Genomic DNA, 22421 nt, shown 5'->3' on the forward strand with positions numbered 1-22421 from the left:
GAAGGAACAACAAGTGGGACACAATCCAGAGGTGACCCCAGGGGGCCCCGTGTGGAAGAAAAACATGCCCAGGGTGACCCCTGCCTGAAAGTTCGGACCACCTTCCCAGCAGGCCTGGGGCCTGAACTCCCCCCCTGCCCCATGGGGTTGACCTGTACTCACCTGGGAAAGCGGCCTGTGCCCTCGGGGCTGGTCCCCCCTCAGCCTGCAGCAGGCCTGGGGGGGGTGGGGGGGTGGGGGTGGGGGGGGGGGTCCCAGGTCAGGGAGGGTCCTGAGCACCGTATTTCTCCCAAGTTCCCAGGAGAGGAGGCTCCGCGCGTCTGAGCCTCAGCGCCAACCCCCCCCAAGGCTTTTATTCAAGGGTCATTAAGGTAACTGGGCTACACCTGCTGCCTTTCCCGGCAGCCCGGAGCTGGCCGCCTTCTGATTGGGGCCTGAGAGGAGCTATTCTCGGTGGTAACCAGGGCTGAGTGCTCTGAACACCTGAGCTGATGCTCCCAGAAAGCATGCGGGGCCTGGGTCCTCCTGGGAGATGAGGAAGTCAGGCTCTAAGTGGATAAATTAAGAGCCGAGGGAACAAAACTTGTAAAAGGCAAAGCTGGAGTGTAAACCCTCCTCTTCCTTTTATTTTAACTTAAAAGCCGTTATAATTCCCTGTAGTAGGAAGGAAACTTGGAGAAAAAAATGCCCATGGGGCCCCAGTTTTTGTTTAATTGTTTGGGGAGGGGCCGGCTCTCCACTTGAATTTGGGAAGAACAGGACAGAGCTGCTATCTGGTGCTGGGCCCACAGGTGGGTGCCTTCAAGGAAGGGCCCAGAAGACAGAAACCAAGGACACAGGAAAGGCCAATTTTCACCGACAGCCTCTTTGACACACGAGACTGGGATTCAGACATATGATTTGGGGTCTGAGGGCCTCCTGGGTGAGCAGTGCCGGTTTTCTGGTTCTGTTGGAGGCTGTCCTGTCCTGGACTGTCCACAGAGAGCACAGGGCACTCCAGCTGCTGTTTTCAGTAAACGTTCAGACATAGTTGGGTTCCTTCCTTTTGCTTTTGGTTTTGTTTTGGCAGCCAGGCTCGGGAGTTCAAACAACTTCCATAATTGTTTCCATGGGAAACCATCATCCTGCCACCAAGAGAGAATCTTAGTATTTGGAAAGTAACCTCTTCATCACTTGCAAAAATTAAAACCCTCGTCCTCAGGGAATGTGCAGACTTGCTACGGGAACCAAAAATAAACAAATCTTAAAAGAACCAGGGAGCAGCTAAGTGGAAAATGTGAGAAAATTACTTTAGGTGCGCTAGAAAGAAGAAAGTTATATTGTTTTCTTGATGTGACATATTCTCAAATAGGTTCTTACTAAAGCATCATGCATGTAAGATAGTCATTAAGATAACTTCTTCCTGTGCTTTGTGACCACCTAGAGGGGTGGAATAGGGAGGGTGGGAGGGAGGGAGATACAAGAGGGAAGAGATATGGGAACATATGTATATGTATAACTGATTCACTTTGTTATAAAGCAGAAACTAACACACCATTGTAAAGCAATTATACTCCAATAAAGATGTTAAAAAAAAAAAAAAAAAAGATAACTTCTTCCCTGAGGTCAGGGAGGCCGTGGACCCAAAGGTTTCCTGAGATTCTGTTCTGGTAACATTTATTTATTTATTTATTTTTGGTTGTGTTGGGTCTTCATTGCTGCACGCGGGCTTTCCCTAGTTGCGGTGAGCGGGGGCTACTCTTCATTGCGATGCACGGGCTTCTCATTGCGGTGGCTTCTCTTGTTGTGGAGCACGGGCTCCAGGCACTTGGGCTTCAGTAGTTGTGGCAGGCGGGCTCAGTAGTTGTGGCTCACAGGCTCTAGAGTGCAGGCTTAGTAGTTGTGGCACACGGGCTTAGTTGCTCCGCGGCATGTGGGATCTTCCCGGACCAGGGCTCGAACCTGTGTCCCCTGCACTGGCAGGCGGATTCTTTTTTTTTTTTTTTTTAACATCTTTATTGTAGTATAATTGCTTTACAGTGTTGTGTTAGTTTCTGCTGTATAACAAAGTGAATCAGCTATACGCATATGTATATCCCCATATCCCCTCCCTCTTGCGTCTCCCTCCCACCCTCCTTATCCCACCCCTCCAGGTGGTCGCAAAGCACTGAGCTGATCTCCCTGTGCTATGCAGCTGCTTCCCACTAGCTATCTATTTTACATTTGGCAGTGTATATATGTCCATGCCACTCTCTCACTTCGTCCCAGCATACCCTTCCCCCTCCCCGTGTCCTCAAGTCCATTCTCTATGTCTGTGTCTTTATTCCTGTCCTCGCAGGCGGATTCTTAATCACTGCGCCACCAGGGAAGTCCCTCCGATAAAACTTAAACTTCAAGTAATTTGTAAGAAACAAGGACTGTGTTGATTCCAATGAAATAACTGGGGCTTTGTTTTACTTCTTATGTGGTCTGAAGAGTCTAATAAACCTCCTTACTTAGCCCTTTAGGACCGTGTTGAGCTGCTTCCCCTGCATATTTCTCAGTGCTCATAACCACTCCCTGACTAATTTCAATATTTAAATTCCCTTTTGAAAAATAAGATCTGATGCTTAATCCTCTTACTGGTTTCTCCCTGACTATATGGAGTTTTCACCTTTGTACCAAAGCGAGGATGTTAGCATAGGTCAGAAAACAAACTTAAAGCGCACCTTATCTTGCTCTTGCTACTGACGTTCTCCATAAAGCTTCCTTGTTTAATAACTCAGGTGTGGGAGGGGAAAAACGTCCTCAGGAGAAAGTGTCGGGATGCTGGATCCCCTGTGAATCAGTTACCAACCGGGGGTTTCTCATCATCCTGCAGGGTCCAAATCACCGAGTCTTGTCTTAGATGTCAGTGACATAAATGTCTGAGCGGGTCCAATCATTCATTTATTCATCCGTCCGTCCATCCAGGACACACGGATGGGGTGTCTTCTCTCTGCCGGTACTGCCGGGCGATGCAGTGACAAAAGAGGGGAAGGTCGTGGGCCTGGTGGGGTTTGTTGCAGCCGGTAAACAACACACAACAAACACACACATTTCACCCAGAGGCGGAGGAGAAAGAAGGAAAGCAGAGCAGGGCTGGGGGCTGCCATGGGGGTGTGCAGAGGGGCAGCAGCCGTCGGTGGGGAGCTGGAGCAGCCGCCTTGAGACGCGCCCTTTGGGAGAGAATGGAAGACGGTGACGGAGGCTGGCCAAGTGGCCATCTGGACGTCTGGGAAGGAGGACTACGGCAGGCCCAGGGCCACTGCGGGCACCAGACCGCTGCCAGAGGTCCCCTGCGTGGCCCCTGACTGTGACATGAACACGCAGGAGGGACCGTCTGAACCTGAGCGCCTCACACACCCCTCCCTCTAGACCCCCGTCCACTGGGTTCCCCACCGACTACACCAACACGCACTGGGTCAGACGCACGCTGGATTTGAAAGGCTCAAGATGGAAAAAAGAATGTGAAACAGCTTATTAACAACCTTTGTATTGACAATGGGTTGAAACATTGGACTGAATAAAACAGAGGCTTAAATTAATTTCACCTGTTTCTGTTACATTTCCAAACGTGGTGACCAGTTTAAAATTACACAATCACACGTAAGCCTCGTCTCTGCCATTTCCCTCGATCTTGAACCTGCTTTTAACCCCCAACAACGTGTGTCTATCTTGCCACACCTACCAGCGTGAAGCGATGCATATCCCACCCGGGATCCTAATGCAGCTCATTCCCTGTGACGATTTTCCGCTGGTTTTCCCACTATTCACTGGTACGAACATTGTGTCAAGAATGTCCTTCTGCCAACCTGCCTGTCCCCACCTGGGCTCCTCGCTCGGCCTTTCTTCCTGCTGCGTGGACCAGCTCCAGCCTGAGGCTCCACTGACACAGCCCACCCCCAACCCACCCTCCACGGCCCAGCCCTGCTCCTCAGGACACTGGGGCCCCTCCCCACCCCTCCCCACCCCTCCCCTCCTCTCTCCACAAAGCCGCCCTCATCAGAGGCGGCTGGCACCCAGGTGGCTTTCAGGTCACACGAGGTAAATCCAAAGTCCTGCCCGCGGCCCCTCCTGGCCCCGTCCCCGCCCCCCACACTGGCCCAGCCGCCCTCTCCCAGCCCTGCCTGCTCCTGGCTACTTCCTGCTGCTCACCCCTTCCCCCTCCCGTGGCGGGGTGGGGGGGGGCCGTCCCTTGGGAGAAGGGGCTCCACCATCAGCCTAAGGCTGGCCGAGGAGGCTGTCACTCATCTGGGGGACGATTTAACGAGAAAGAAAACAAAACCTGAGAATATCGACCAGAGCTGAAAAAATAAGGAGGGATGGCAGCTCGAGGTCCCCCTGGCCACCCTTCAACACTTGTAATCAAAAGAACCCTGCCCGACCACTTGCTCACACCTTTACAAAAGGGGCCTCCATTCACTGATCTCCCCATCAGAATCCTCACCAGAAAACCATCACGGGAAACATCAGATGGTCTGAACCGCCTCCTGGACCCAGGACTCCAGCAAGGTCCTCGGCCGACCACAGGGACCCGTCGCTGCGGGTGTGATTGTCAGGCCTTCCCTGGACCCACAGAATCAGAATCTGCATCTCAGCCAGACCCTCGGGCAGCTGTCTGCATCCAGGATAAAGAAGGAGGCTGAGGGCCCTCGGGGGCAGCAGGGCCTCCCTGGGCCTGAGTAGTGCTGCCTTTTCTCTCCAGCGGGTCCTGCTTGAGACTCAAGGTTGTCTTAGGGGGAGGGGAAGGGGGAGAAGGGGAAGGGGAGAAAAAAAGAGGGGGGAGAAGACAGGGATTGCGTGATTCCACTTCGTGTTGCAAACCAACAATCGCAGGCCCTGTCCCACCAGGACTGGAGAGCAGAGCCGGACCCTGTAAGGAAGTCCCTTCATGCTCAGGACGCCGCTTGGCCACACTCTATGCTGCCTCTTGTCCTGACAGCACAACGGCTGTGATTCCCAACACCCTAAGCGTGTGGTGGTGAAGACATGCGGAAGAGAGGGTGGGAGGAAACTGGGGCCCCGGAAGATGCTTTCTCACAAATAAAATACACCACCATACAGAGCTCGCTGCAAAGAATAACTCGAAAAGGTGACTCAGCTATTTTCTTAACATAAAGCCATCTGTTCTTTACGCAAAGACACCTTCCAACATGATTGCAGTCATGGCGGGTATACATCTGTGCCCTTATGTCTGCCTGTAACATGTCACTACCCTATCCCCATATTTCTACTGTAACTGCTTCTGGCACCCCATCAGATCCGTGTTCAAACAGCCCCAATTCTCCCAGATAAAAGGTTTGAGTCCTGTATCAAAGCTTTCAGTTTTCTGGAACCGAGGGGGAAAACATGCTTTTTTGGAAAGACGACAAAATGTCTAGTTTCTAAAGGTCATCTGAGTGTGTCACACAACAGTATTTGCACTCCTAGAAAAGGGTGCAATTGCATGGATTTTCCACGGTACCCATGGGGTGAACACTAGCATTCTAGTGCACGGCCTCCTGGACCCAATAAGTTTTGCTAAATTAATGATTACATTGTCAGTGGGAAAGATCCCATTACAGAATATAAGTGCTCAGAGCCAGGGCAGGAAGGGCCCCAGAGCTGTGTGAGGTGAGATGCCCACTGTTCTCATCTTACTGGGCTCTCAGGTCCTCAGAGTTTTGGGTGGGCATGGAAGGAACCCACCCAAGCAGGGCCCAGATGCTGTGTTCAAGAAACACGTGTTCAGGGGAGAACCAACCAGCACCCAGCTTTGGTTGACTAGTACTGCACATTTCTGAGGACGGTTTTTAAGTTCTAATCTTGAGACATTAGTTGTTCCCAGATACAGCTCTGCAGATAAAAGAGTGCTTTTGTGTGGGAGTTCCCTGGTGGCCTAGTGGTTAGGATTCCAGGCTTTCACTGCCCTGGCCCAGGTTCAATCCCTGGTCGGGGAACTGAGATCCCGCAAGCCACTCGGCGGGGCCAAAAAAAAAAAAGGAGTGCTTTTGATTAGTGAAGGTTTAATTCGTCAAAATGACTTCATGAGAGGGCTTCCCTGGTGGCTCAGTGGTTAAAAACCCACCTGCCAATGCAGGGGACACGGGTTCGAGCCCTGGTCCGGGAAGATCCCACATGCCACAGAGCAACAAAGCCCGAGCGCCACAACCATTGAAGCCCACGCGCTCAGAGCCCATGCTCCACAACAAGAGAAGCCACCACAATGAGAAGCCCACGCACCGTAACGAAGAGTAGCCCCTGCTTGCTGCAACTAGAGAAAGCCCACGCACAGCAACAAAGACCCAATGCAACCAAAAATAAATAATTAATTAATTAATTTTTAAAAAGCATATTAAAAAAAAAGACTTCATGAGAAAAGACAGCCAGAACATCTAGTCGCCCACCATTTTGCAGAAGGAAGTGGTCCACACTCGGTGAGATCCCAGGAGGGAGACATTCAGCAAACATCTGGGTACCTGCCGAGTGCCCCGTACTGTGCTGGGGCACACCCTGGTGAATGGACATATGTCCTGGGCCACCCCTTCTCACTGCAGCCACATGGCCTGGCCAGTTCATCTCAAAGCTCACTTGCTCGTGCGTGAAACAGATGAGCCACTGCGTGGAAGCATTAGTGCCTACTGCTAAGCAAATGGTCACTCGATGTTAGTCACTTTTTTTTTTTTTAAATTTATTGGAGTATAGTTGATTTACAATGTTGTGTTAGTTTCAGGTGTACAGAAAGTGTATCAGTTATACATATACATATATCCATTCTTTTTCAGATTCTTTTTCCCGTATAGGTTATTACAGAGTATTGAGTAGAGTTCCCTGTGCTATACAGCAGGTTCCTGTTGGTTGTCTATTTTATATATAGTAGTGTGTTAATCCCAAACTCCTAATTTATCCCTCCCCCCGCCTCCACGTTTCCCCTTTGGTCACCATACGTTTGTTTTCGAAATCTGAGTCTGTTTCTGTTTTGCAAATAAGTTCATTTATGTCATTTTTTAAAAAAAATTAGATTCCACATATGAGTGATATCATATGATATTTGTCTTTCTCTGTCTGACTTACTGTACTTAGTATGATACTCTCTAGGTCCATCCATGTTGCTGCAAATGGCATTATTTCATTCTTTTTTATGGCTAATTCTTCCTATTAGTGGAAAGGCTTATACAGACTCCATCTATGTGAGCTTTCTGCGAACAATGTCTTCATGCTTACTTTGCCACAGGCCAAAAAGGACTCAGCTTTCCTGTTCAGTCTACCCTCTGGGTCCATTTCTCTGCATTCTCAGCTGCACATGGCCCTCCAGAAGCCCTCAATTTGTGTCTAAGACAATGAGTCATTTTTGGCGTGTGACATAATGTTGCTTGGGGGTGAGTACCTAGTCGTGGTAAGTCTGTCCACTGACCTGGAACTTATTTTTAGTTAAAGTGAAAATCAGTTTAAACTTGCAGACATTCCTTGTGACAATGGAAGCAACCCAAAGAATGAAAAAAAACAATAATTAGTCTTAGAAATAGTCTTCCTTAATGGCCAGGGCTGGGGGATTCAGGAATATAGCTGGGGGATTTTCATTTTGTTCAATAATCATATTATATAAATTCCACTGGAAAACAAGCATTTCATCACTTTGGTAACAGGTGTTACATCAGTTTAGCCACCCCAATGCTCTTACTGTACAAACGCATTTTCTGTTATCAAAGCTGTGTAAAAATCATCTGTATAAAAAAAAAAATCATCTGTATAATCTATGTAATACCTTCCATTTCTTTTGACTAATAAGTAGGGTGGCTATTGTCTCATGTTTAAATATCTATCTGAAATTTTAGGTTCACTATTTGTTTTAGATGATTATAATTTACCTCTTCATTAACTTAGTGAAGAAATCATTAAGGCATTTTATACCAATTAAATAGTTTATGTATTTTTAGTATGAGGAATTTCACACAGTGGTCCTGTTTTCCAATGTAATTTGTAAAGCACAATCTTAAATTCCACTTGAGTTTTTAAAAAATTTTAAGTTTTTCTGTCTCTAATTTGAGAAAAAAATATTTGATTTGGGGCAAATTATTTAAATACTTCTTGATTTTTTAATCTGCAAAATGGAAAGAAAATGCCACCCGCCTTACCAAATAAAATTCTGGTGTTATGAAAAAAAATCATCTGCATAATTTTGAGCAAATCAGGCTTTGCTCCTCTGAGTGTTAATTAGTTGTTGCAACCGTAAAAGCAGGGCTTACTGAAAAGTGTTTGGGGTTGAGACCTCACAGAACTTCATTTAAATCCTACCATGGGCCACCTATGAGCCTGCCACCTTAATGAGGTTACTTCTCTCCCCTTGAGCCTCTCTCCCCACCTCTGAAATGAAGATGTGTGTGTCTTGGAGCCAGGTAATCAGGCCTGGAGATAAGAACCATAAAGCTCCTAGAACATCAAGTGAGCTCAATAACTAGAAGCTATAGTCATCTCAACATGGAATTTTACCATAATTTCACATCTGATTAGAAAACTATCCTGAAATTAAGACTTGTGATTATTCTCCTTGGTCTTTAGCTGTGAGCAAAACTCTCTTCTCTCAGGGAAAATCAAGCACTGATACCATTTAGAGTCAAGATAAGATGGTAAAAGGATAGGGGTATAACAGACAGCATCTCTAGGAATAACCTCTTCCAAGGGGCTGTAAGTCTGCTGCTGCCTGCCGAGACCAGCCCCTGGGTGCACATCTTAAGGTGAACTTTCTTGGAAAGAAATGCATTCAACTGTTCAGTCAGGTCTCAGGTAGGATCAAAAGAGGTGTCTCTTGGCATGAAGTCCAAGAAGAAATGGAGACTACAGCCTCAGCTCTGCCTGAGGGAAAATGCCCAGACGCCTGGCCGTGGTGGGCTCTCCAGGGACCGCCCAGATGTGCCAGTTCAGAGCATCAGGCGATCTCCCATTAACTTGACAATACACTGACCAAGCCACGTTCTCATATAATTTTGATTCTCAAAGTATCTTTTCCACTGACAAGAAGAGATGTGGACTTACTGACCTCTATTATTCATAACTGCTCACAAGCTGCAGAGATAAGTAGCAGGTAAGTATCAGTAGCAGAAAAAATGCTGGTTCTGTCTATTGCATCATTACCTCAATTGCCTTTGCACCAGCTACCAGGTAGTTGAGCAGACTTTTGGACAAGAACTCAAAAGAATGACCTATATTTTTTTTCAACAGACAGAGCACCTTAATTCTAAAATGACCTTGAAACTCTGACCTTGAAGCCTGGAGGGTTAAAAAGAGACCAGTTCCTTTTCCTGTGCCAACAATTTATTCTCTTTCCAAGCCCGGGGTAAGAGTCACTCAAGATGCTTCCTAATTTGGGCTAGCCCACGTCTCCAGAGGCACGTGCTTTTGAAGCCCTTTGACGGGGAAGTCTCTCTCAGCCCCACCGCGACGCCGCCAGACCCCATCCGGCACATCATTTAAGTAACTTGGACGACCGTCATCTATTTCACTCTGCCACTTCCCCAACCCCAGCCTTGTTTATATCACAACATTTTCTCTCTTCAATGTTTATACCAGGGGCCACTTTACTAGAATACCAAATTAGACCAGCCCTGCCTCGCGCTGACGCAAAGGCAGGCTTGTGGGGCTGCGACAGTGACTGATGTCGCGAGCGCCACCTTCAATAGGACAGGGAGGGGCCTCCAAGGGACCCACGCGCCGGGGACCCCCACGCCTCCTGCCCGCCGCAGGCGGGGTGCCCAGGGTCGAGGGCGCGGGGCGCACGGGCGGTGACTGGCCAGGCATCACGTACGCGCCCGCGGCGGGCGGGGCTGCAGCCTCAGCGCCCCACCTGCCGCACCCCCCCCAGGCCCCGCCCGGCTCAAGGGCGAAGGGAAGGTCACGGGCAGGGCGGGTGGCAGGCGAGGGCGCCGGGCCCAACACTTAAGCATCCCTGCACCGTGTGTGGTGAAAATGAGGCATCAGGGCCTTTCAACTCATCCGGGACAGGAGGAAGAAGGTAAAATAAAAACCAAAACCTAGCTCGAGAGGCGTCTCCGGCCTGCGATCCTCAGGCTCCAAGGACGCAGCCGCCTGAGCACAGCCCTGCTACTTTCTAGCGGTTGGCTCACCCCACCCAGGGATTCACCGGGATCAGGAAACCCCAGCGTCTGGGAACCCCTGCGCCCCCAGCGCTAGGGGCCCGGGGCACGTCTGTGTCACCATCGCTTTACATTGAAATATTCTCTTCGTGCGTCCGCGGGCACCGAGCCTGGGTCCCCTTCTCCCCGAAATCAGCTTCCACGCTTGGGGGGTGGGGGGCGGCTGCTGGAGTCCGCGCTCGCGGGGCTGGTGACGCCCCGGAGTCCCCGCTTCCTGTTCCTTCCCATCCAGGGGAGGCTGGCGGGGAGGGCCCAGTGACCCATTTCAGCTTTCAGTTTGGTGACGAGCCGGAAGGGGACAGGAGATTAGAGCGGAGGAGAACCGTTTTTAAAATCTCCCAGCGGAAACGCGAGGTGGTGCCGGGCCGCCGGGCAACGCCGGGCAGGGACCCCCGTGCGTCCCCCGCCGCGTCCCGCCGGACAGCAGCGGGGACGCCGCCCGCGCCGCGCGGGGGTCGCGAGGCTGCAGACGCGTCGCAGGGACCCAGCGGTTTTTTCCACGACATTGAGGGTGGGGAGTGGGTGACGGAGCTGGGGAGGCAGCCGCGGCATCGGAAGTGGCCGCGCTGTAGCCAAGCGTCAGAGGGGCGTCTGGCTTCATCCTACGACTCGGAAGACAAATGACCTCCGAGCGCGGTCCAGGCGACCCCGTAGCCAGTCGCAATTTAAAAAATAAACGTGGAGGCGGAAAACTGACCTTCCTGGTAAGGGATCCTACTGCCATATCCCTCCCTCCCACCCTCCCCCGCCCCGACTCCGCAGTGACTCCTTCTGGGGCTGCACGGCCCGCACCCGCTCCCGCCACAGGAAGGTACCCCCGAGGTTCCTGGGCGCGGGGCTTCTCCCCCACCCTTCTCTTATCCCCGGTACCCGCTCTCCTCCTCTCTTCTCTCTGCTTCCCCCATCTCCTCTCCCTGGAGCCTCATCCTTTCTCTCTGGTCCCTGCTCCCCATCCCTTTTTCCCGGTACCCCCATCCTTTCTCCCAGGCACCCCCATCCTTTCTCCCCGGTACCCCCATCCTTTCTCCCGGTTACCCCCACATCCCTTCTCCCTAGTCCCCACCCTTCGCCTCCGGCCCGAGACCCGGGGAGGCGGTGGCGCACCTTGGGCATCCCCGCCGCTGGTCAGCACGCCTATGGCTTTGCCGGCCCCGGAGAGTTGCTCCAGGAACTTTCGGAAGGAGCCCTTGGGGTTCGGGGAGACGTCGTGGTCGCCCATGGCGAGCAGGCCGGAGATCGCGCTCGGGAGGGTGCTCGGCAGGCACTGCGCCCCTCCCGCGCCGCCGCCACTGGAACCGCCGGCCCCGCCCGCGCGGCGCGCGCCAATGGGCGGCCAAGGGCGGGCTCAGGGGCGCGGGCGCGGCGGGGCAGGCGGGACCGGGGGCGCCAGCTTTCAGGGAGCCGCGCGGGCGAGGGAGGTTGGCCCGCAGGGAGCACCACTTGGGGGGGTTGCATCGCAGGTGGGAGGAGCGTTACGAGCCGGAAGCACCTCAGAGGGAAGGAGAAGCACCGCAGGTGGGTGGGGAAATCACCGCAGGTGGGCGGAGCATCCCTGGTGGGGGAGGGGAAAGCACCCTAGGAGGGTGTGCAACGAAGGTGGGAGGAGCATCGAGAGGGGGAAGCGCGACAGGTAGGGGGAAAGCACAGCAGCTGGGTGGGAGCATCTCTGGGGAGCGCAGCAGGTGGGGGGAGTAGGGGGAAGGCGGGGCGCTACAGGTGGGCTGGATCACCGTAGTTGTGGGAGCGTGGCAGCATCACGCGCGGGGAGCGCAGTAAACTGGGGCGGGGGTGCGGAGCGCCGCAGGTGGGAGCGCCGCAGGTGGGAGCGCCGGGCCCGCGGCAGTTGCGGGGACCGAACCGTCGCAGGCGCACGCCCGTTCCCGCAAGATTCCTTCTGGGGGCGGCGTTCGGAGCCGGGGGCACCCCAGCTTTTCCTCAGGCCTGAGGTGAGGGAGGAAGGACACACCAGCGTATCCTCCAGTCGGTGGGCGAACGTGGGCGTCGCTGGCTGGCGACGACGAAGCGCCGGTTCCGTCCCCAGAGAGGCTCTGGCCGCACGAGGAGAAGGAACGTGGCCGTAGAGGACGCGCGGGCACCCTGGCGACACCTGGCGCCAGGCCGGGCGCTGAGAATGGAAGGGGCGGGAGAAGGGCAGGAAAGTCCTGGCGGGGCGATAAGACCCGAGTGCTTGCGAAGGAAACCGCGGTGTCCTGTGTCGCCAGCCAGATGCTCGCCGCTCCGCTGGGAGCTCCGGGACTGAGGCGCTCACGTCCAGTCCGTTGGGTGATGGATGAACAGGGAGCCGGCTCTTCCGGGAGCTTAATCTAGGCTGGTTTCCAGCCGCGGATGTGCGGACGGATGCTTCTCCGGGCGCGGTTTTGCGGCGCACACAGCGCTGAGCTTGGGGTAGGGTCATCCCTAGGAAAGAGTTTCATAAGCGGCCGCATCAGCAGTTCCTGGTGGGGACGGCACAGTATCCCCTTATACATGCGCAACGGATGTGCGTCAGGTGGATACAGAGGGAAAACAGGCTAAGTCAAGGCTGTCCTATCCACCCGGAGCAGCCTGTGGTCGGCTGCCAGCTGTTTACTCCGGGCCACCCCGGACGGAGGAGGGGGAGGGGGTGCGCGCACTTAAGCAGGGCTCTTTCTTGCCTCATCCTCCTGTTCATCCCTCTGAGCATCAAAAATTTATTGCAGTAAATAAACAAATACCTGCTGTGGACAAGGCCAGAGATCTGATCTCTGCCCTGGGCCGGAGGTAATGGAGCAGCTTCTAAACACCCGTGGTCATCTGAATCGCCTGGCCTGGTTTTTCCCTCTCCACCAGAACCACGGAAGTCCAGTTTCTGGGAGTGCTGCCAGAAAAGGTGTATTTTTAACAAGTTCCAACGCATTCTGATGACTGCAGAACCTGAGAGCACCTGTTCTAACGGGTTGAGCCTGAGCGAGTGATGCTGAGAAGATACTGGGCATCTTAAAGGTGTCCCCGGGGTGCCCTTCACTCTCCCGGCGCAGGAGGGCGGAGCCAGGCTGTGCAGCTCCGCCCAGAGGTGTCCCCGGCCCAGGATTTGTGCTGTAGAATCATCCATCCCTTTCTAGGGCATTCTACACTTTCCAAAGTTGGTACACACTGAATTTTATTTTAGCCAAAAGGCCTTTATCTTCTTATAAAATTGATATTTTTGTAATTTAGAGGATTGGCCATTTGTCATCGAGTTGTCTGTCATATAGGAAACGATAGATACAAACTAAGAGTCCAAACAATGGGTTAAGTAAGTTTTGATACAAATATATAAGTAGTTTTCAATTGCTGGTATGGTTATGAAGATAAATATCCATTTACATGGAAGTATATTCAGGATATATTGATAAATGAAGAAGCAGTGTCAGAAATACCGTGAACCTGTGTGTGTGTGTGTGTGTGTGTTGTGTGTGTGTGTATGTGCACGCGCGCACGTGCATCAGCGTAAATTTAGATGTAAATAAATTTAGATATTTTAATTTCCTTTCTTCTTATTATTATAGGTATTGTCTTTTTCTCCAATGAACAAGTATTGTTTTTGGAATAAAATATTATACTTCATTAAAAACAATAAAATTTAGAGTTGTCAGACCGCCAAGGTTATGTCTGTTTTGCAAAAGCTGAGGTCTCTTTAGGCAGCATTGTGGTTCAGACAGGTAATTCCTTATTCTTTCCAGTTAGGCCCATGAGCTCTGACCCATCGCTCAGTCTATCAGGGTGTAAAATACAGACGGCTGCAGCAACTATGGAAAGACATGGCCATCTCTCCCTTCTTTTTCTTTTGCAGTACATGCATTTTAGTAGTTCTTCAGCTGGTGGTGGGGTTGTTTGTTTGTTTGTTTTAACTTTGGCCTTAGAAGAGGCTTCTCTGATACAAGAGGGAGAATTGCAGGGCATGTGGAGGGTACAGCTTACCTCCAGCAGGACATGCCACGTGCCTTAGTTCTCCATTGCCGCCTAAAAAATTACCCCAAGCTTTTGTGGCTTATATGAGCACCCATTTACATCACAGGAATATCATCCCAGGGCTTTGCTGGACTCTCTGCTCCTTGTCTCAGAAGATGCAACAAGGTATCGGCCGGGGTCCGAAGTCTCATCTGATCCCTCATCTTGGCAGTTTCCTTCCGTCCCAAGCCCTGAGCTGACTTTGAGCTAATCTACAACCACAGCTCCATAACCATCTTCCCTTTTCCTGGTGCCTCATCTTCCCTGTCCTTCTTCCCTAGACTTTACAAAGCCCAAGAACAAATGCAACCACTTGCTAAACAAGGAAACGCTGCCTTCAACTCCCCCCATCCGCCAGTTGTTTTTCAGTGTCTTTGTCCAAACTGAGAAATAATTCTGCTTTATATCTAGCAGCTACACTTTAAATTATATATAAAAGAGTTGGATGCCCTCCAAGACCTTGACGCAGAATCATGTCGTCCTGAACCAATGAAAGTCAATAAACACTTTCCAAAGAAAATGGAAAGAAAGCCCGTCTCATTATTTCTGCAAAGTATGTGGCCATTAAAAGTTTTAACCCCTCCAGGAAATGTCATCGGTGATGTGAACTGGACCCTCTCACAGCACAACTATTTCCTTCTCCTGTGTTGGTGAAAGTTGATTGATGGAGACTTCCTCAAAATTCCAACACTTCTCTCGTAACAGGAGAGCACAGGTGTTGATAAGGCAGAAGAAACTGACCTGTTCTTTCAGAGGAACTTCCGTAATTGCGGTTATTTCGGAAAACAGAGGATAGGAGAGATGGCTGTCTGTTGAAAAATGAGTTATACAGGAATTTCCCAGTTAGGAAAGGAAATTATGATGATTTTAGCAGTGTGCCACGTGATGGTTAATTTTACGTGTCATCTTGGCTGGATCACGGGTGCCCACATAGCTGGCAAAACATTGTCTCTGGATGGGATGGTGAGGATGTTTCCAATGAGATTAACATTTGAATCAGTGAACTGAGTGAAGCAGATGCCCTCCCTGATGTGGAGGTGTGAGGCCCAGCCAACCCGCTGAGGGCCTGAGGAAGGGTGAATTTGTCCTCCTTCTCTCTCCCCATGTGTATATATATATATATATATATATCAAACTGGTTCTGCTTCTTTGGAGGAGCCTGACTAGTACATACACTCTGGTTAAATATGTTCATTCTATGTTTTAGTTGTGAGATGCTAAATCTGAATACCAATTTGCATATGGTCTATACAGAGTCCTGTGTCCCTGATGGCATTTACACGTTTGAATTTGTAGTGACAAGTTCTCAAAGCTCCCTTACTTCTGTATCAGAATCGAAGCGCTTCATGGCCAGCATTCAAGGGCAAACATGCTGAAATATCCGAAACCAAAGCTATAAACAATAGTGCTTTCTCAGTTCGCAGACGGGCACACGTGGACCATGCGTGTGTGATTGGCAATGCCAGCATGTAGCAGGAGTTTTGAACGTTTTTGGGTGTAAAACTTCTAAGATTCCCATGTAAGCCACAGATGTCTTCCTCTATCCGAACGTGCATATATACACACACACAAGCCCCGGCGTGTTGCATACAGTGTAGGGGACTCATGAGTCTGGTGACTGACCAGGCCACCGCCGAGGACAGAGGATGGAGCTTGGTCACAGGTCCAAGCGGCGGAAAGCTGAGTCCTCCCAAGCGGCCTCCCTCTAGCTGCTCACCGTTCACCATTGGGACCTTGTCTTATCTCAGAGCCCAAGCCGAGCTCAGGCCAGATGGGGACTGGGGGCCCGTTCCCGGGGAAGCACTGGGGTCTTAGTCCTGAGTCTGGGGGAAACACCCCTCCCCTGCCCTGTGATGCTGTTTGGAAAGCATCGCTTTAAGAGCTCCAGCTGTCTCTCCACTGATGACGTGGTCCTTTGATCCTCTTTAGGAGCAGACTATTCTTTTGTCTATAAAACCTTTTTACCAGCATAGGCCATTCACTTAGAGCCATATTTCTGCCATCATGAGGTATTTCTGCAGCAGTCGGGGCTGATCTTTTTGTCATGTGAGGTGATCTGAGTCCCTTCGGCCATGGCCCTGCCCCTCCCTCATCCCCCAGGGCCCTGGGGGCAGCCAGTCACTGGAGCTGCTCTCCAGGTCACTTAGGGGGCTCTCTCCTTTCCTCTGTCCAGGTCACCGAGGGCCATAGGATGAAGGCCCTCCAGGCACTCCCACCCCAGCCTTTAGTGCCAGAGCCCATGGGAAGGACCATTTCTGGGGTCATTGGATCATCAGGTGGAGAGAGTTTGCACAGCGAAGACAGAGAGATGAGAGATGGGGGAGAGAGACAGAGACAGACAGACACACAGAGACACAGAGACAGACAGACAGAGCCAGAGAGAGAAAGCAAAATCACAACATTCCTTAAGTTTGCTCCTCACTCAAGCTACCCTCCTGCTTCTGTGCTACGATAACCACCAAAAATGTTTAAAATTGCCACTCCCCCCCTTCCACATCTTTCCCACTCCCTCAGACTCCCTGAAGTCCTCTTTCCTCTACTACAGCTTCTCTGAAACTTCTGAATGTCACCAACTGTCTGTCCAAACAACCAGCCAATAAAACAGCTTTTGAAACCAATTACTCGGTTGCTTCTTGTTGATATTTTTCTAAACTCTATGGTGCTATTTTCTAATACCTCCTCCTAAAACCCTCTGTAGGTTGGATTTTTTTGTTTGTTTTTTGGTTGTGATTTTACATGAATTAACATTAAAATAGAACACAAGTAATGATGGTGAATGTAAATGAAGAGAAGGTCAAACATTTCAGGAATGATTTCTGTCCGTGGGTTTATGCTCTTTAGAAAGCGTTGGGTCTCCTTCCCTCACAGTTACAATGAGAACCTTAGCATTTAGACTTGCTCTGTGGAGAATAAAATGCCAGATAATAAGCATGAATCTCAAGGTTCCTCCTGCATCCAAATTTTTTTGTTTTAATTTTCATTACGCTGGGTTGGTGCCTCCTGTGTCCTGTGTCCCAGAGATTCTGGAAGAAAGAACATTTGGGAAACCCTGGTTAGTCCCATGCAATCTGTTCCATGGTGTTTAACATATTCTAACACAGAATTACTGATTCACGGGACTTGAAGCCCCTTCTGGGATGCACCTTGCCCTGACATGTTCTGATTCACTCAGAATACCTGTGGGCTTGGAGTTTAGACCCAATAAGTAGGGCAGGAAACAGCCTGAAGGAGGACTGCTATTAGCAAGGAAGACAAAATTATTCTGGAGACAATGTAACTGGCCACTAGAAGCATGAAGATAGTTCTCTAGCTATGGGGGTTACTGATGATTCGGTTAAGTACCAATATTCAAAATAGCATCTTCAATATGCCAGCACTCACAGGGCGGATGTGGGGATGAAGGTCTGCCCTGCTCAGTGGGTCAGAGTCTCAGATTCTCCTACGAAGGGAATCGAATGGATCCCAGCTCTCACTCCCCCAACCTGTGGGCCTCACACCCAGCCCCCAGGTGGGCAAGGAATGAGCCCATTCTGTCATTGCCTCACCTGACCTCGGCCTCTTTGGCTAGAACACATTTATTAATACTTCCCCAGACTCTCTCCACTGGAGCCGCACACAGAAAGCTTTGTCCCCAACTGGCTGTCCGCTTCTGGCCCAGGAGGTGCTGGTCTCAGGCTGCTTGACTACTGGTCTTCCACTCTGTCTCCAAGATTTTGACCTCAGTGGAGGGTTCAGAAACTGTCTTTTTAAACTTATTCTCAGATTTTCTTTTTTTAAGTCAAGCAACCAAAAAAAATAAAGGACACAACCAAAGTAAGGTGAGTCAGATGCAAGTGGAAAGTTTAGGGGATGAAATGGAATATGCATGTGTATTAACACTCAGTGTGGCTACCATACTGGGGGCTTGCTGGGCTGTGAGCTTCCTGGCACCTGGAACCAAATAAAATAGATAAAAAATAAGGAAATGCTGAGATTCTCTGTCAGGTCCCACTTTTTGGTTAATGGGTTTTACAGACTTTTTCTTAAATTCAAGTGTTTTGGAGTCATAGAAATAATACAACAGGACCTCTTACGAGCAGTGTGGGCTTTCCCAGGTGGGCAGAAGAATTAGGAGCTGGGGTACAGACCAGGGGGCAGTTTGTATAAATGGAATGAGTACAAAGGATGATGGATTATCTGATGGGAATTTTCTACCAAAATGTGAAATGGAGAATGTGGGGAGGGAGAGAGAGAGAGAGGGAAGAACAATTCATCACTCTTGCCCAAAGACCCTGGGCCGATTATCCAGACCACCCTCCCCTGCACCACAAGCATTCTGGAGAGAGGCTGGTACAGCTGGTGCTGCAGCTCTCCTTCTAGAACATACCATCCTCTGGCTATTCTTGTTCTACTCTTCACTCTCCATTTTGAAAATGAGGCCCTGTGTCTGGAGCTTGTTTTCACATCTCGTTAGCTATGTCCTGGTGATGGTCCAGGAATGACTCCAATTTTATTAGCAAATGAGTCCTCAGATTTCTTCCCATGAAACGTGCTCCTGGAAGTCTTCCCTGGAGGCGGCTGATAATAGACTGTGTTTATGGATTCCTGAGGCTCCTTCAAGTCAATTGTTCCCTGACGCATGTTTGTTCTCTGCATTGCTATATATGCGTGTGTGGACAAAGGTACACGTGCGCGTGCGCACACACACACACACACACACACGTACACCAGCAGATTAAACAAGCTTCCTTTGTGTCCCCAGCTTTCAGGAGGCGAAGCAGGGGGAGCTGTCACCCTGCGTTCTGTTCCCAGCCATGCGCTAGCCTGTTTTCCAGGATCAGGGACGTTCCCCAAGGACTCGGCCTCAGGCCTGCACCCCTTTCCTGGAACTTGGCCTCCTCCGCCTCCTACTCACCTGCTGTCTCTTTGATGCCCCATCTCTGCCACGGTCGCTGAGCCAGCACCGGGTCCGCAGCTCAGGGAGGACGGCCACAATGTGTGGTAGCGTGTTGGAGCGTTCAGCAGAGTCCCTAGGGCCTTCAAACCGGCTTCCAGGAGTGGTGATGTGACCTGTGACTAGAGGGACAGGTAAGGGCCGGGAATGTTCTAGACCGAGGCCACGGGAAAGAAGGATGTGAGTGGGGAGAAAGCCAGGCTTTGTGTGGGTGCTCTGCTGGGCGGTGGCCAGGAAGGGTATCGGGGGAGCTGGAGGAGAAGCAGCTGGCAGGTGGGGGGAGAGCGCAGGTGCGGGGGGAGAGCAGGGGGGGAGAGTGGCCGGCAGCTGGGCAGGTGCTGGGGGAGAGACCCTGAGCGTCTAGACGGCAGGGGGCTGCCCCTGGGGTTACCTTGGAGACGGGAGAGACGGTCCTCGCGCTGGGGGTGTGGAGTCAGTGCTGTCCCCACACCCCTGCTGTTCACCCTGGGGGCCAGGACAGACCCGGGCTGTCACCTCTGCAGTACTGGGCGGTGACGTGCTGAAATTAATACAGCACCCTCTCCTCCCTCCAGACCCTGTGGTTCCCTTTACTCTTTTCGGTGGGGAGAAGCGGGATAGAGGTGTCACTCAGTGAGGGCCTCTGACTTTCCACCAGAAAACATACCGGAGCAAGATGGTGTGTACTGCCAAGGAGGCCTTGTCTGCCCCGCCCTCCCCGCCCTCCCTGCCCAGGACTTCCTTGTATGGCCAAACCCTGGAGCTGTGCGCCTGCCCTGGACCCCTTCGGAGGAGTCTGTCTGGGGCAGTGCTGGGCAGATTCCAGAGGCTGGGACGGGCGGAAGAAGAACATTTAGACAGGCCGGAGCTGCAGTCCCTGTGGTCACAAGGCCACGACACTCGGGGCCTCTTTTCAGGCAGCAGGGAAGGGCTGGCAAGTCCGCTGCAGGTGGTAGGACCCCTGCGTCTGGGCGATGGAATCAGCTTCGGGGGGTGGCGACCACGGTGTTTCCTTTAATGCAAAGAAGGAAGATAGAAAATATATGAATGCATCACATTTAGCAAGAAAACTGCTGTTTTGTGAAACACTCCAGAGGTGTGACAGTCACATAAGACTCCTTTCTTTGTGGGATTCATGGTTTGTAAAACATGGTTTCAGTGCATGATATTTCAGTAAATCTGTTAAAAATATCATTTGGAAATCCCGCACGGATGTGGGAGATGGTGCATCTGTTCTCTTTCTCTCTCCTCCTCCCTCCCGCCCTTCTTTCCCGCTGGGTGTCTTCTTGTTACTCCTTGAAGGCTGGGACCAGGCCCCACAGGGCCACTTAGTAGGACACAGAGCAGGATGATGTGGCATCCGTGTCCACAGGGGAAAATGCCCCTTCATCCTAAGCGCCTTTGTCCAGCGCAGGGCCAGGCTCTTTGAGGACGGGGCTGTACTCGCTCAGCGTCCCACAGGGACCCAGTGCCCCAGGTGCTGCTGGACCTGAACCTTCATTCTGGAATGGGAGCTGAGTTGCGTGTGCATTTCCATCTCTATTGTTGGGAATAACAGGAATCTAGACACGTCATCTTTACCCTGTTCCCTAGTTCAAGTTGGGATTTAGAGAATATATACATACCTGAAAATCAGTTTCAAATAAATAAGCTTTATATAAGTGGTACCATGACTGAATATTGAGAAAGTAAATCCTGACCAAGCAGCCGGGATTTCATTGGTTTCTGGAGAGTTGGCAAGATTCTGTCTCCTCACCCAGCTCGGTCTGGCTGGGAACACGGAGATCTAAGCTTAGCCAAAGCTTTTCACTGCAGTCAGAGAAACTGTGTGTGTGTGTGTGTGTGTGTGTGTGTGTGTGTGTGTGTGTGTGATGTAATACTACATTCTTCTTTGGGTTTATCTCAAGATATTAAAAAAACCCTTTGGAATTTGTTTCCATCTCTCCTCACTGCCTTGCTTCTCAAAGCGTGGTCTGTGCCCTGGGAATCTACATCCCTGGGGACTGTTAGAGATGGGGATTCTAAGGCTTCATTCTCCAGGTGATTTTATGCATATTAAATTGTGAGAAGCAATTTCATCACTAAGCTTTTATAGAAGACCCCTAAGCTTTAGACAACTGCCATCCCCTACAGCCTTTTCCATCTTTACCCTGTTCTTCCTCTAACAGAGATACATGCAAACCTCTGACGTTTGGGCTCTTCTTCCTCTCCGCATGACAGCCCCAGAACCGTGGATGTGGAGACCCTAGTCAGCCCTTTCGACAGTCATATAGATTCCCTGATTAAAAAATTAGAGGAACACTTAAATGCTCCTCTTAACAAATTTCAAGTGCACAATACAGTTTTAACTACAGTCACCATGCTATACATTAGATCCCCAGAATGTATTCCTCTTATAGCTGTGCATCAATTATACCTCAATAAAAAATGAGAAGAGAATGAATAATTTCCCTAACGAATAGACTTGAAATCCATTTATTTCCAAGGAATTTATTTCCCACGTAGTCAGGGATTAATGGGTCCCCGTTAGGTAACGTGGTGTTTCTCCCTTCAATACAAAGCACTTCCTCAGACATAGTGTGGATTTGAAATAAATAGTAACCAACTCAGAATTTATTCTTTTTTTTTTTTAGGACAGTAAGATTTACAGAAGTACCTCTGAGCTCAGTATTTTATATGAATCTGTCTACCTTCAAATTCGAAGGTAAAGCCTTATCATATATTTTTGAGGCTTAAAAAGGACAAAATGTGTTTGATTCTTTGCTGTTCTGATAGCATTTGTCCTTTTCTCCTTTCTTGCTGCTTCACTGAGGCATCATTGAAGCACAGTAAACTGCACTTATTGATAACATGAATTCATGAGTTCGGACCTGTGTGTGTCAAGAACATGATGGGGTGTCCATCACCCCAAGAGTTTCCCTGAGCCCTCTCTCCTTCACCCCCACCGACCTCACAGAAAGAGCTGCCTTCTGTCACTGTAGACTTATTTACATTTTTTAGAATTGTATACAAATGAAATAATGTGTTATGTACTTTATTTTTGTTGGCTGTTCTTACGGAGCATTATGATTTTGAGATTCAACCATGCTGTAGCATGGATCCATAGCTCTTTCCTTTTTATTTACTGAACAGTTTTCCATTGTATGGACATCACTTGTTGATGGCTGTTGAGGTTATTTCCAGGCTTTGGTTGTTACAAATAAAGCTGCCGTAAGCACTGGTGTACAAGGCTTTGTGTGGGAATCTGCTATCATTTCTTTTGGGTCATTACCTGGGAGGGGAATGATTGGGTTATATGGACGTGTATGTTTAATTTTTAAACACACTGCCAAATTGTTTGTCGAAATGGTCGCACCATGTTACCATTTTACAGCCCCGCCAGTAGCGTGTGAAGTTCCAGTTGCTCCACA

At 50.3% G+C, this 22421-nt stretch overlaps 1 protein-coding gene across 1 annotated transcript in view; it reads right to left on the reverse strand.

The window, feature by feature from the left end:
- The window catches only part of LOC118889002 (phosphofructokinase, platelet), a 73902-nt gene extending 62483 nt beyond the window's left edge, over window positions 1-11419 (reverse strand). The window contains exon 1 of the mRNA XM_036840550.1: window positions 11235-11419. Coding sequence (XP_036696445.1) covers window positions 11235-11349 — 115 coding nt within the window. The 5' untranslated portion in view covers window positions 11350-11419. The remainder of the gene's footprint in view (window positions 1-11234) is intronic.
- Between the last annotated feature and the right edge of the window lie 11002 nt (window positions 11420-22421).

The sequence above is a fragment of the Balaenoptera musculus genome, chromosome 2 (genome assembly GCF_009873245.2).
Source record: "Balaenoptera musculus isolate JJ_BM4_2016_0621 chromosome 2, mBalMus1.pri.v3, whole genome shotgun sequence".
NCBI classification, from domain to species: Eukaryota; Metazoa; Chordata; class Mammalia; order Artiodactyla; family Balaenopteridae; genus Balaenoptera; species Balaenoptera musculus.